The sequence below is a fragment of the Colossoma macropomum genome, unplaced genomic scaffold (genome assembly GCF_904425465.1).
Source record: "Colossoma macropomum unplaced genomic scaffold, Colossoma_macropomum, whole genome shotgun sequence".
NCBI lineage: Eukaryota > Metazoa > Chordata > Actinopteri > Characiformes > Serrasalmidae > Colossoma > Colossoma macropomum.
This window is the reverse complement of record NW_023494793.1, coordinates 11558799-11572837: the sequence shown is the minus strand read 5'-3', so window position 1 is coordinate 11572837 and position 14039 is coordinate 11558799. Positions and strand designations below refer to the sequence as shown.

The window sequence follows — 14039 nt, the reverse complement described above, 5'->3', positions numbered from 1 at the left end:
GAAAAACAAAGTAATGTGATCAGTTTCAATCTGGTTTCATTTCTCTGGTATTCCTCTGGATAGTTGAGTTGTGATGGAACAAAAAGTCCTGAAATGTAATATTGGCAGTCATGTACATTCACAAATTAGGACTAAGAAAATGCACCAGGGTCTAGTAGCTTTTACTTACAGGAGCAGTTTCACCACCGATTTATATCTGTCAAAATCCTGAATTGCTAACCAAGCTTTCTTTACCACAGTTGTAGCATGTGGCTATAAAGGGCCTGTCAACAGAGTTTGTTATATCAAACAGTTGAATGAATTTCCTGAAGAATGTGTTAGAAATGATTTCCATTTCTATTTCTATTAAATGATAGCGCCAGGACTCGGCTTCTCTTGCCATTCACATGAGCCAAACATGCCAGAGCTCTGCTCCAGCTCAATTTAACCCCTGGTTCCAAGCTAACAAGCTTAAGATGCTTTGTGCATCAGGATATTTTCAATATAGGCAACACAATTTATTACAGCACATTATGCATTCAAGTTTATTTTTAAAAGATGACTCATAGACCCCCTTCTCAGTAGTGTCTTATGTCTTAATTAGTGTTAGTAACTGATAACATAATTACATGCTTTTGAGAGCACTGCTCCAGGAACAGAAATAGATCATGTTAGTCTTACTTGACCTATGGTTAAGACCCTGGGCTTAGAATATATCATGCTCTAAAGAAATGAAATGTCAAGCATGTGCTATCAGATTTGTATTGCACTCCATATTTTCCAGAATAGTGTTGGCCCTCTGCAGCAGAACATGGAGTTGAGCTGGTGCTAATGTGATTTAGATCAATGACAAATACAACAGACTGCTCACTTACAGACAATGCCCCAGCTGACCTCCTCATACCAAAATAGCCTCAGCCTTTGTAGCTTTTCCCTTGCCTACCTCGTTTTTCTTGAGTTTTCATGTAAGCACCATTGTTGCCTGTCATCTCTATTGTGCATTTCAACTTGTTAGTGAAAACACAGCATCTATTAACAATATTAATTAGAATTCATAATCAAGTGTTTGGAATGCCAAAAGGGGAGCGTGATGCTTCATGCATAACCTTACTTAACAACTATAAGCATAAAGCTGTCTGAAATGCGAATCATGGGTGTATAGATGGGTATAGATGTGAACTTGATACGAACATCAGTTGTTTGCCCCCAGTAATAAGATCCAAGGCAACCAGCATTACTTTGCTGCTTGCATATTCACATTTGTCCTGCCAGCTACTTTGGCCATGATGCGTACCAATTTAAATTACATTAAATGCTGATGCTGAGGATCTCCAGTGACTCACCAGAACATGTAAATACATCACCCTGAGTACAGCGTCCATGATGGGGAGTGATCTGAGAAGCTCGTGCTTATTATGACTCTGTGGCACCTGTTGAGTACTACAACATTGTTATGGGTTTCCACTAATCCGAATGTCATCTGATGCAACATGGTGCACAGTGGGAATTGTGGCACGATTCCACTGCAGCTTCCAACATCTCAAATATTACTTAGTTCCTCTGCACAGTTGGTTCTTTCGTATACTTCTCTGGGGAGGGAACTGGGAAGGTAATCTTCCTTTTTAGTGCTACCATTAGAGGCAGCTTTAACTCTAACACAGAAAGGATTCCACTCTCCATTAGGTTAGTCTCAGTATATGTTACTCTTTTTGCAGGCAAACCATAAGATATTAAACCAGCAACAACATTTTGTATAACTAATTTCTGGAGCTCCAATGAAACGTAAGATTACCATGATGTGATGCTTTGGTTTACTTTGCTATATCTAGCAAAATGAACACATATGGATAGATGCATGTTTGAATGCTTTTGCTTACTTTAACATATAGTTGTTGTCAGAACACAACCTTGTATTTTTTTTTTTTTGGTCATTTTTATTTATTAATTTATTTTTACATAATTTGAAAACATCAGCTGCTCTTTACACTGTATGAATATTTCATGATGAATGGACCAACAAAAATGGTCCAGAATCATTTGGAATGAAATCATGTCACATTAACACACAGTGAGAATGCTAGTTGTTAAGAATGTTTTTTTTTTTTTTACTTTTCATATAACATTACCACTTCGGAGCTACAAGGTTTTGTTCTGACAGCTACAATATGTCAGTCACCTTTTGCCTATTTTCTGCTTGTCCTCAGTGTGTGGCTAATATTTTGATTACTGAGTTAAAAAAAACAGTTATTTGTTAATTAGTCATGGTGAGTCAAATATTTGGTCCCGGTACATAGGAAATGAATGCGGCACTAATTCATGACAAGTTGTTCATCAAAACTTTCTGGGAGCAAAAGATTGTGAAGCATAACCAGCTGACAGAAAGTGAGGAACAAAGGATGAAGAACAGCGCTCTATCAAAGTAAGAAGTTGCTCTCTTGTGTTTGTGCATTTTATTTTCAGTGCTGTCTCTTTGCAATTACATGTCAAATATCTCATAAATACTGTAAAAATTTAATGAACAACATAGATCAGATAACTTGGTGGTTTTGTCATAACAAAAAATGTTAAGATGTATTAACATAGTTTACAATAAAATAATTCAGATGATTGAATTGCCTAGAAAAAATGTAGGGTTATAAGCTTTTAGTATGTTGTTTTGCTTAGTCTTTTACACCAGCCTGTTTTTTATGGTGATCAGAAGCTTAACTAAATGCTGTAATTTAAGAACTCCCAAATAGTCATCCAAAAAATGTGCCAGTAGAACAGTTACAGAAATGGAACCATAACTGTAAAAACTCCCAGAAGATAAAGCTATAGTTGCTCAGAGATTTTGCAGAACTTATTAGATTTGTTATTTAGGAACAAGCTTGCATGAATTATTGCTTATCCTATAAAGCTCAATTGTGCCTCTTGCATAACTGCCTATTTTAACATGTTTAACGTGTTTATGTAGGCTCCGTGATGAATGGGTCATGCGACTTGAAAGTCGAACAAAACATCTCAAGAATTTCAATGATGGACATGTCTTGAAGACAACTGTAGTCAAGCAGATTGATCAAGAATGACTTTTGACATTTCTATGCTCAAACATTTCATAGTCAATAAAGTTTTCTCTCTGCTCACTCCTTTGTGTCTGTTTGGATGTGTACAGTAGCTTTTCATCTGTACAATGAAAGCTAATATGACCAAGAGCAAGTAATCCAAACAAAATTAGTCCCATTTCGCTTGTCACTACAGTCCTCTACAACAAACAGGTGGTGTGAAGGGCATGGGCAAGTATAAACTGTCTGATCGCCAAAGACATGTCAGGCATATCAATGTGTTTACACCCCTGTTGAAATACATAATCCCTATGGCTACATACTGCACTTAAAGAAATATTAACCTAATTTTTTCGCTGACATCACCTCCATCAATCGTATTCTAAAAAAACAAGTAAATAGTACTACCGATATTAACCTTCTACAAAATTTCAATAAATGAACATACTTTGCAATGCTCAAATGCCATAAAAAAAACAAATAAAAAATTAGATGACAAGCCAATGAACTTTGTTCTCAACCTCTATTATCTCTATTATCATTTAGTACCACTCAAGTGGTGGTACTAAATGATAATAGCCCAATCTTATTTGAACACCACTTATAGTTGTGTTTCAGCTTTTTTTGATTGTCAGCTTAAAAAAACCCACTCAATTGTATGAAGTTTCATTAAATAAATAGTAACACTGACCTAACAAAGTTTCACTTAATTAAAACTATTTAACCCCGAATTCAGTTTTCAAAAATTCTGATGTGGGCATGCCCCTCTTCAAAAACACTGTGCTACTTAGTGCTTTAATGAAACAATAACAGATGTCCATCGGTTAGTAATAGTGGTCTTAGCATTTTCATAGTATCTTAGCCATTTAGGTGCTCAACAGACAATGAAAGAAAAAATAATTACATCAATGTAACATACAACACATTCTGAAACAGACTTTTGACAAATACGGTTAGACAGTAATAAAAACCATGTGCGCAATTCAACAGTTAATGTAAAATCATTAAGCATAAGAAATCAAAGCAATTATTTATTATGAACTGAAACCAAAAGGAAAGAGATCCTGAACTCATAGCTGTAAAGATATGCTTTGAAAATTGTACTGGGTAAAAATAAATAAATAAAATGCAATCAGCAGCAAGTAATCAACTGCGTTTTTTATTTTATGTTTTATTCTTTGCTGAAAAAAATACAATTAAAACTGATTAAATAGTCCTGCATTCTTGTAGATAAACCATTGATAAACTCTTCTTTACAGTACACAATAAATGTTCTGTATGTTCCAAGGTGTTAACACAACTAAAGCCAAAAGAGTCTGTGAAAAGACTGTTTAGAATTACTGCCCTAAACAAAACAGACACTTCAGAAATGCAGAGCTTGTCTACTGACATGTATCCACAAAGCTGATTAAACTAGTTTAAAAAAGAAAAGAAATAACAAGCACACCTTAATTGTCTAAACCTCCATCATGATCTGCTCCTGTACTGGTCAGTTGGCAAAAAAACTGCCAAAAAAAAAACTGCCAAGATGAATCTTCCAATTAAAGAAAAGCAGTTACTTCTTCTTTTTCTTTCCCTTCTTTCCTCCTTCTCCTTGTTGTGCTCCTGAGTCACTGCCCCCACTTTTCTGTGTCCTAGTCTTCAATTTCGGTATCATCTCAGCCACGTAGAACATAACATCTTTTTCTAGCAACAAATAGGAAACATGGCTTAGTCCCTGGTGAAACTTGAAGGTGTTATTAACCAGACCTAAAAAAAACTCCAGACCAAAGGTCAATTGGCCTCATTCACCAGTATCTTCCTAAGTTTTTTTCTTAAATGTGTTCTTGAGAAAGGTCCTAAGAAAAAGATTACGTCAGATTCATGATGTGTTCTTAAACCGCAAAATTGTTCACACCTTTGTCACACCTTTACATAAAAACTGCATAAGTGGGTTTTAAGAAGAACATTCTTCTTACGAACAGTTAGTGAAAGAGGCCCAATCTTATTTTTTGAAACAGTCTATTTTGGGAGAAAATAGATCAAAAGGAGATAGCTTTTAAAGAAATATTTAAGGGTATAAACTTAAAGAGCAGATACAGTACATATAACCATGCTAATGTAAATTACCCAAATTAAATTAAATTTCAGATCTTAACTAGTTGACCATGACTGATTTTCACAGAAACACAGCATATAGTGTAATTAAAATTCATACAGTAATCATATGCAAATGTGTAGCTTAAAATATATATAATAGAAATTTTAATAAAACTACACATCATGATTGTCCATTAAATTCAAAAAGAATAAAGAGGGAAAATCAGATATGGCACATGGTGATATCAACACAAATATTATGGGGATCTTCTAGGCAGAATAATTATTAGTTAACATTAAACAAGTTTAATTTGGGTTTGGTCGAGCAAGGACACACTGAAATAGCAGTCCTGTGGTACCTCAGGAAGAAACACTGGTCCATTATTATTGCATTATAATATGCTTACTTGAGGTAAACTTATCTTGACACAAGCTTCCATCCTCTTCTTTGATTTGAACTCGCACTCTGCCTCTGAACTGTACATCTCTATTCCATTCTCTTGGATACATCTTGTTCTGTATGTTAACGCAAAAAGAAAATCAAAGTTAAGGTGTTATTTCACACTGACTCAGTAGATGGCATGCAACTAAACGAAAACAGACACAAACTCGCTGGCTACTTTCATAAGTCCACCTACCTTGTACCTACACTCCTTGTCCATTTTATTAAGTCCACTTATCATAGAGGTGCATTAGCAGTTCTATAACTACAGAATGTGGTCCATCGGTTTATCTGTATTATTTGCTAGCTTTACTTTATCCTATTCATCAGTAGTCAGAACATATGCAATACCACAAATGAGCAGGTTTTATTTGGGTGATGGATCATTCTGAGCACTGCAGTGACACTCACATGGTAGTGACATGATATTGAGTGTTGCTATAATACAGTGGCTCAGACACAGCAGCGCTGCTGGAGCTATTAAATACTGGGTACGCTTTCTATCCACTATAGCCCTTTTAACACCTGCACTTCTTGCTCTGGTATTTGAAAGGAATTAAACAAGAAAGGTTTAAGTGTGAACACGAGCTGGAGTTGAAATCCAGGCAATCAAATGGCTCTAGTATAACGCCTGGGTAATTAACAGGAGGGTTAATATGTATATAAAAGCCAATACGTTATTTGTAAATACAACTGTGTCTAGATTCCAACAGACAAAGTACATTTCTGGGATAATTTAGTTTAATAACTGAGCATTCTAGGTTCTTTTGGCAAGTGAAAACTCCATTTTTCTGTACATGATTCTACAAAGAAGCAGCAAAAATAGCCTGCTTGTGTGCACAGCTACTGCGCCAAAGGGGATGCAGCATGGCCCATAAAGCAAAATGTCTGTGCTACATGTTTGTTTTCCACTCTAGAGTGTTCAGTGTTCAAGGAGAAAATTGCCACAGGAGTGTATTTTTGTAGCTTTTGGCCATTTATGCTAAAAATGTCATGTCCTGTTTACCAGGAATTACATGGCAAGTATGAACATTTACATTCTGGTAAAATACCATTTAGGGGTGTATATGTGAATGACACAAAGCCCAAACGTTATGGGTACATATCCCATAAGTATCCCAGTAATGTCTCAGGTCTTATGTGTGAAAAGGGATTTGAACACGCATACCTCGCTGAGTTAGACACTCAGCCTCTAGTCTATTATAAATGGTCAGTTTCTGGCTAAAGGACACCTGGCTGGTTGGTGGTTGATATTCTCAGCCTAGCACTGACATGGAGTTGTTTAAAAACACTGCTGTGCATGATCCACTCTGTGCAGCACACATACACTAACATGCCACTGCTATGCTCAGAGCTCTGATAGATAGAGATGTTGATACTTATGTTATCAAAATTATCATTTTGGTCAAAGATTAAATCTCAGTGCCAACACTGTGTTGGATCAACATTAAACTATCTAAGAAAACTAACATTGGCCATGATGACACTGAATGAACGCTGATTTAAAAACAACCACAACCCTATGTGACCTACACGAAAACGAAAACTCGCTCTCTCTTGCTCTGCGACTCCTCCTTACAGCTTTACATGGTCTCTATAAAAGGTAACGGAAAATGAATTTTATAATATATTTTCAGAAAGTCTGAGCAGTAGACAACATTGTCCAAACGGTACATTAATCTATTTAAGCATTCCCCAATTCAACATCTAATAATCAGTTTTTGTGGATTGATATAAGCCAGAGAAACTATTTAACGGTCATTCACTGAGCCAAGACAGGTCTTCAATGACAGAAATAAAAATATCCTCACTATTAGGATTTTTGTGTAGCTGGCTAAAAACATTGGTTGATTCCTTGCATTTACTTTTTGAGAGCAAAGGAAATCTCCTGAAGTAAGTTAACGGTCTGCTGATTATTTTTGGACTATTCAAAACCTTTTAAAGGTTTTTGTTGTTAGATTGTTACTCAATGAATCTGAATACAGATGCATTTTTTCTGAAACTAAGTGAAAGATTTATTTACAGGCCAGATAGTTTAAAATTGCTCCAGTTTCAGTTGGTTAATCCTAACATGATCTTCAAAAACTAATATAAAAATGTAGTTGGTGGTTTGAAGTCCAGACAGACTGCAACAACAGTACCTCAACATAGACATTCATTCCTGCAGCAGTTAGAACATCCTTAATTTCAACACATGAAGGGTTTTCCACCGCCTAAGCGAAGAAGAAAAATAAGTTGATTAAAGAGTGGTGCTTTCACAAAGAAATGCCAGAATCTGAAAAGGCAGAAAAAGACAATGACATGCACAGAAAAACAGTAATACCTATATACACATTTTCCCATGACTCAACTCTATTAATTAGAAATGAAAAACCTGAGTGTGGCAGCACCATACTCACCTTTTCACTTGGTATTCTTCGGCCTTCCGCTAATGTCTTTTTACTGTTTATGTAAGCTGGATATATACACAAAAACCTGTAAGAAATTGAGGAACATTTTAACCAGACGAAAAAGTAACGATATGTAATAGGTGTGGGCAATATGACAATATTCTAGCCTTATCGTGATAAATTGTGTCACAATATGCTTTTCTGAAAATAGCCTGGATATTGTCAGTCCTTAAGAAACATTGACTAAGTACATGTTTCACTATAAAGACAGCATAATTGGGTGTTTAATAGGATTATTTTGCAGTATAGTATGTAAAATAGTATGGGTTTATTATTAAATATAATAATAATAATAATAATAATAATAATATTTTATATGTGGCACTGTAGGCTCTATTTTGTCTGTTCCAACTTATTAAATCTCAGAAAACTCTAAATACTTTGATGCATAATGTGTATCATGAAAATGTCTTGAAATGTCATGATATAAAATTTTTTTACATATTGCTCAGCCATAGCATGTAACAGGAAACTATACAAGTAAAATAAAACTCAGATTCCTGCAAGATTCCTGTTTCTGAAAGATGTAATCCTATCCTAACCTCCTATGTTCAAATATCACATCCTGTATATATCTAACACAAACCATACGCCAGATCTTTTCTGAAAGCTTTCTAATAGAATTTTAACATTAGCCATCAGCTTATCTTACAGTTCTTTCTTCTGTTTGATCCAGGTGTTTATGTTAATCTTGCTTGTAATTTTCTTTATCTTAATATCTTCATCACACAGAAAATGAAGGGTTCCCTTCTTAAGTGTGGGTTCCTCCTTGAGTGCAGGTTTAATTTTCTTTAATTTTCTTTAATTTTTTTTAATTCAGGTCTTAGGGACTTTTCCTTGGATCTCTTGCCTTCAGTTTGCTCATTAGGGGTTTGGACCCCTAGCAGCTTTGTGAAAATGTCTTAGGAAAAGCACTACACAACTAAAACTTAATACAACTGCTTAAATTCAGTAACATTTAGCTGGATGCATAAGCCTAATTTAGTGTGCATGCTATGTTTCTTGCCATGAATAACATGGAAGAATTTCTTGAACTTTGCTAAATTGGCACTATATGAAGATTTCACAATATGCAGGAACACAATACCACAATAAAGATCAGTGTGGTAGGCATACTGGATCGCCCAATCATCATACAGATGGAAAGTATCGCTTTCTAAATGAATCTACATTGTTTTTAATTAGAATATTAATAAAATAGCTACATTAACCCATGCGTATTTTCGCGCTGTGCCAGCGTTTGGCCAACTGATTCGTTCAGCGATTGTACACGTTTACTTAGCTAGCTACTAACTTCATTCGGGCCAAGCTGTTACCGTCGGGAATTAGCTTGCTAGGGGAATGCAGACTTGATCAATTAACTTACCTCTCTTTCTCAGCAGGGTTCGTCGTTAAATAAGCCATCTTCTAACGTATGTCTTTCCTGAAATTAAGCGACTGCTTTAATGCTGGACAATACGTTGAATTATACACTCACATTTCAGTGAAGCTAAATGCAGCGGAATGAAAAAAACAGCAGACGCTGTTCTTCGCGCAGTCTTAGGTGTGTACTCCACATCACCCTCTGCTGGTGAGGAGGTTAGAAACTCGTATTTAGAGTGCAAATAGTGAGACAATATCACACATAATATTCATACATATTAAATGTACTGAAGTAAATAATATGAGAAAACAGAAAAGGACAACGAAAGAAGAACATAGAACATCATACATTATATGTATTATATTAGGTGCATATCCATTGCTTTAACAAGACCCCAGTTTCCTGTAGAACACCTTTAAACCTGTTAGAACCCTTTACATTGTGATATCAACCCATTAAAAAAAGCCAAAACACATTACAAAACTATCAGGAACCAATGATTTATATGGGTTTCTACAATTTTTTCCAGTAGGGTAATAGATAGTATATATTGTTTAGCTTGTATTCCAAGTTTGTTAAATGCTATACAGTAGGTGGCAGTATGCGAGTAGGCGATCTCCGTACCGGGCATGCGCAGAAAAACAAACCGCTTACAGTGTTTTCTTCTTAGCAACACAGACGCTGGACCTGATTAAATGAAATTATTTTACATATATATTCCTTCTGGGAAGTGTCTAAATTAAGGTAAGACGTATATTTTTCGCCATGTGTCCACCGTTTAATTATATTTTCATAATATTGTTCAACTTTGTGATTGTTGCAGCTGAAGTCATAATATAAGCCTAAAGCTAAAGTCGCCAATATATCTAGTAAACACATAATAGAGGACGCTATGCTAGTTAGCTAACTAGTAAGCATAAAAGCCTTTGAACCTATGCTGCTATACATTAATAGCTGAGTTTTTCTTTAGTGATTGAATAAGTAAATAAAACTTGATTACGCTAGCTAGGTGACTCTTAAGTTTGTTTTTCTGTTCTCTTAAAGCAGAAACTGCAAGATTAACAGGGAGCTGCACACTTTACTGGATGGATGTATGCTTGCATTACAAGAAGGACCAAGATAAACTGAACGATGTAGTGTTCATAACACAGAGGGCCTTGGAGGACTTTCCCTGCCGTGCTTTGCCAGCATTCACACCTTGGTTTCCTTCTGCCGCTGACAGATCTTTGCCAATCAAACCTAAAAATGCTCCTCCAGTAATTTCATCGAAGCTGTTGAAAAGTTCCAGATGTCTGCAGAGATCAGAGTTCGAGTTTTATAGAAGTCAATGTCCAGGTGATAAAGACGTCTGTAAGAGGAAATTGGTAACAAGCCCAGAAGCAGTTGATAGAAAGGGGCCTGCACAAGTTGAGAATGTGTCAGAAAAATTTAAAAGGTCATGGAGTGTCTTTTCACATAAAATGAGAACAAATGAGAGCACACAGTCTTTCTCTAGACAGTTCCACAAGACTATTGAGAGATACAGACTTCACTTCCACCAGAGAGCCAAATGGATTATTTGTGAGCTGAATTGTGCACCGCAGAGTGTTGAAGAGGTTTGGACAAAGCTCAACCATGCTATTAAGCACTCCAGGCTTCCGACATGCAATGCCAATTTTCAAAGGAACTTGCCCCAGATATGGGTGTACTGTGACATATTTTACTGTGAATTCATTGGAAATTTCTTAAGGCAAAAATTACAGCTCTCAGGAGAGATTACTTTAGCAGTCCATAAACTAGGGAACATATTTAAATTGTAAACATGTACAGTTATTGTTCTAACCTCATTGGAGTTACCGATTTTTGTAAGTCGTGCTTGGCTGTCTACTTTTTGTAATTAATAAAGTTTTCAAACAAGAGTATTGGAGTTCAGGACCACTTACTAAGAAATAAGTCCCACAATATAAAGAATATCCAGATTGAGTTAGTGATGCTGTGTATGGAATGTAAAGAACAGCTTTGGAAGGTGTCTTTTAAGTTGGTCATATGAAAGATTTAAAAAGCATTGGCTGAATTTATATCTACATTGACTTACTGTTTAGTAATCTGAGTAGCCTTCTCTGATTTGTCCATGATTTTTCTCTTTTTTATGCAAATAGAAATATGTTCTCTTGTACCTATTTTTTTTATTTATCTACTGTATTTATCAGTGTGAAATACCAGCATGTTATGTATGAGTGAGATGCTTTTTTTTGTGCCCATATGTTGATAGGGGGCACATAATCCAATTATGGGTCAAATTATTAGAAGTATATTCCTGTACATCCCAATAATGAAAGTAAATACATCAGCAACCTACAGTATAAGTAAACTCAAAAACTGCAATGGTTTCACTAGCGCTTATGATATCTATTTACATGGATACGTAGTTGAATATACTGATACCCTTAGTGTATAGATGAGGGGAGTACCATCTTTGAGGTATATAGCTGACTAGTTTTGTCAGAAGTGTTAAGGCAGGGAAAATGCTGAAGTCTGCATTGTAGTAGATCTCCCCTGACACACCTGGTATAGGTGTTTATTCCTGCCAAATCCCAAAGCACATGACTTTACATAGGGGGATCACTTTTTTTTTTTTAAAGGAAAGTGAAATCTAATTACCCTCTGCAGGGTTGTAATAAATATCTATAAACAACATAATCCTCATTAAGTACCAGGGATTTACCCTAGTCTGCAAGTAGAAATGTGAAAAAGATTCCATTACTCACAGCATTAAAATGGCTGCATGGAAGTAAACCTGACACGAGTCCTCAGTGCACAATGATTCTAAAAGGCCGTGCTTAGAATAGAAAATGGGTGACTTTTTATTTAACAGTGTTTGACAATATTGAGGCCTGACCCAAACATTCCGTTCACTGCCCATTTGCATGCATACCCAACCAGAAGATACAACACACTTCATATTGTCTATAGTCATCGTATATGAATTCCAAGTGCCTTTATAGCTGGTAGTGAAGAGTACTTAAGTGTCATTATTGACAGTGACATTCTAGCGCATATATAACAATTCAGAAAGTCTTTTCTTTTAAAACTGTACTGCTGAATTTACTCATTTGTACTTTAAGTCTGAGGTATTCTTCCAATGATTTGTGCAGTCACCTACTGTATATTTAAAGATATCTGTGTAAAGGTGCATATCATCACTGTCCAAAGAAAAACATGCATCTCCAAAATAATAACTTTACAGGAGAAGGCAAAAAAGTGATTTTGGAGCATTTCTACTGGTGTGTGTGTGCAAATATACAGAAAGAGAGAGAAGGAGAGAAGCATGTCGAAAGTACTCCAGTCTAGACTAGTAAGAGATTGCTATTAGTATTTCTGACAAGCAATTCATTGAAACATTGCTGCTGAAAGGGCCAGCCGCTAGGAGTTCCATAACATTAATTAAAGATGATGTAGTCACCTTTAACCCTTTATGTGTGGTTCTCATTTGACCACACTAAAAGTATCCAAAGGTAGTACCCCCCTTTTGCTCCAGTAACAGCCTCTACTCATCCGGGATGGCTTTACACTACACACTAAAAAAATTAATTAAATGCTACCTTTTAGGCACTTTCCCTGAGTGGGTATCCTCAAAGGCTGAACTGTAATGCTTTTAGCTAGTGGACATAATTGTACTCTATTCTGTTTAAGTACTTTTTTTTAAGTTGCATTGACTCCTTACACCCTATATTGACTCCAAGCTTTTTGTTTTTCTTTTAAAAAAGTTAATGTACAAATATGACCGTTTACCTCCGGGGACAAAAGTATACAGGCAAATAATGCAAAAGTAAGGCTCATACAGTATCCTTGTTCTGACAGTGTAGGTGTCGAAATATTGCTGCGAGGATTTGATTGTATTCAGCGACATTAGTCAGGCACTTCTGGATCACAAATGAGACTCGACTGATCCCAAAAGTATATGATGGAGCTCCATCACTCCAGAGAATACAGATCCACTGCTCCAACGCCCAATGCTGGGGGGCTTTATACCCCTCTAGCTGGTGCTCAGCTTTAAGCACAGTGCCCTTTAGCTCATGTGCAGCTGCACCAGAGCGTCCAATTCTATGGGCACGGCATTTCTATGGAGATTATACTCTTAAGTATTTAATATAATCTTATTTTCTGAACAAAATGTCTTTAACTATAAGGCATATGTGGAGTGATTATTATGAATATTTTAATTATGGGAACACTGTTTAACAACATAACTGTTACATACTAGCTAAATTTAGTACTAATAATATACCATAGGCTATGAGGTAATTGTTTGATTGTAATGGATAAAACTGTTTGACTGTTATTTTCAAACAAGTGTAAAGTGGGGTCCAGTAGTCTGAGACCACTAGTGAACATGCTTCTATTTGCTGTTTTTTTAATTGCAAATGATATTATCAGCATAACAAATTGTGAAAAGTAGAATCTTTGAAATTTTTACAAGAATCTTTGTATTTGGTATGTCCCTCTTTTTACTTTAATGTCAGCGTGCACTCAAGATGACATCCACAAGTTTGTATGAAATCCTCTGATGAGTAGATCAAATCCAACTGAGAGCTGTTGCTTCACCAGCCAGTCTTTTTTGTATGAAGGCATTAACATGGTCAGTGTGACACCTTGCCTTACATTTGAATAGTGACCAAGAAATAGTGCATAATCTTGACTATTTC

General features: G+C 35.9%; 3 protein-coding genes across 7 annotated transcripts; 2 read left to right on the top strand and 1 right to left on the bottom strand.

The window, feature by feature from the left end:
• The first annotated feature begins 1517 nt into the window (after positions 1–1517).
• LOC118813262 (protein FAM240B) lies at positions 1518–3102 on the top strand. 4 transcript variants are annotated; one of them, XM_036578495.1, is made up of 4 exons: positions 1548–1588; positions 1695–1761; positions 2274–2398; positions 2933–3102. In XM_036578495.1, the coding sequence occupies exons 3-4, from the start codon at positions 2277–2279 to the stop codon at positions 3042–3044; spliced, it is 234 nt and encodes a 77-aa protein (XP_036434388.1). In that variant the 5' UTR covers positions 1548–1588; positions 1695–1761; positions 2274–2276; the 3' UTR covers positions 3045–3102. The 4 variants fall into 4 exon arrangements, with proteins under 4 accessions (XP_036434389.1, XP_036434388.1, XP_036434385.1 ...); XM_036578496.1 differs by lacking the exon at positions 1695–1761 and having other exon boundaries at positions 1518–1588; XM_036578492.1 differs by lacking the exon at positions 1695–1761 and having other exon boundaries at positions 1555–1662.
• Positions 3103–3788: 686 nt separating this feature from the next.
• srp19 (signal recognition particle 19) lies at positions 3789–9544 on the bottom strand. Its single transcript, XM_036578491.1, has 5 exons — positions 9358–9544; positions 7941–8016; positions 7683–7754; positions 5507–5615; positions 3789–4706 (listed from the first exon to the last, which is right to left on the bottom strand). The coding sequence occupies exons 1-5, from the start codon at positions 9393–9395 to the stop codon at positions 4576–4578; spliced, it is 426 nt and encodes a 141-aa protein (XP_036434384.1). The 5' UTR covers positions 9396–9544; the 3' UTR covers positions 3789–4575.
• Positions 9545–9982: 438 nt separating this feature from the next.
• On the top strand, positions 9983–11252 carry zgc:101664 (uncharacterized protein LOC450064 homolog). 2 transcript variants are annotated; one of them, XM_036577993.1, is made up of 2 exons: positions 9983–10098; positions 10402–11252. In XM_036577993.1, the coding sequence occupies exon 2, from the start codon at positions 10440–10442 to the stop codon at positions 11151–11153; it is 714 nt and encodes a 237-aa protein (XP_036433886.1). In that variant the 5' UTR covers positions 9983–10098; positions 10402–10439; the 3' UTR covers positions 11154–11252. The 2 variants fall into 2 exon arrangements, with proteins under 2 accessions (XP_036433886.1, XP_036433887.1); XM_036577994.1 differs by having other exon boundaries at positions 10399–11252.
• Positions 11253–14039: the final 2787 nt, after the last annotated feature.

Coding starts and splice junctions, on each gene's coding strand:
- LOC118813262 (XM_036578496.1), top strand. CDS start 2,277: ATGAATGCGGCACTAATTCATGACAAGTTGTTCATCAAAACTTTCTGG. Junction 2,399..2,932: donor AAGAACAGCGCTCTATCAAA/GTAAGAAGTTGC, acceptor GTGTTTATGTAG/GCTCCGTGATGAATGGGTCA.
- srp19 (XM_036578491.1), bottom strand. CDS start 9,395: ATGGCTTATTTAACGACGAACCCTGCTGAGAAAGAGAG. Junction 8,017..9,357: donor AACCCTGCTGAGAAAGAGAG/GTAAGTTAATTG, acceptor AATTTCTTACAG/GTTTTTGTGTATATATCCAG. Junction 7,755..7,940: donor GAAGAATACCAAGTGAAAAG/GTGAGTATGGTG, acceptor TTCTTCGCTTAG/GCGGTGGAAAACCCTTCATG.
- zgc:101664 (XM_036577993.1), top strand. CDS start 10,440: ATGGATGTATGCTTGCATTACAAGAAGGACCAAGATAAACTGAACGAT.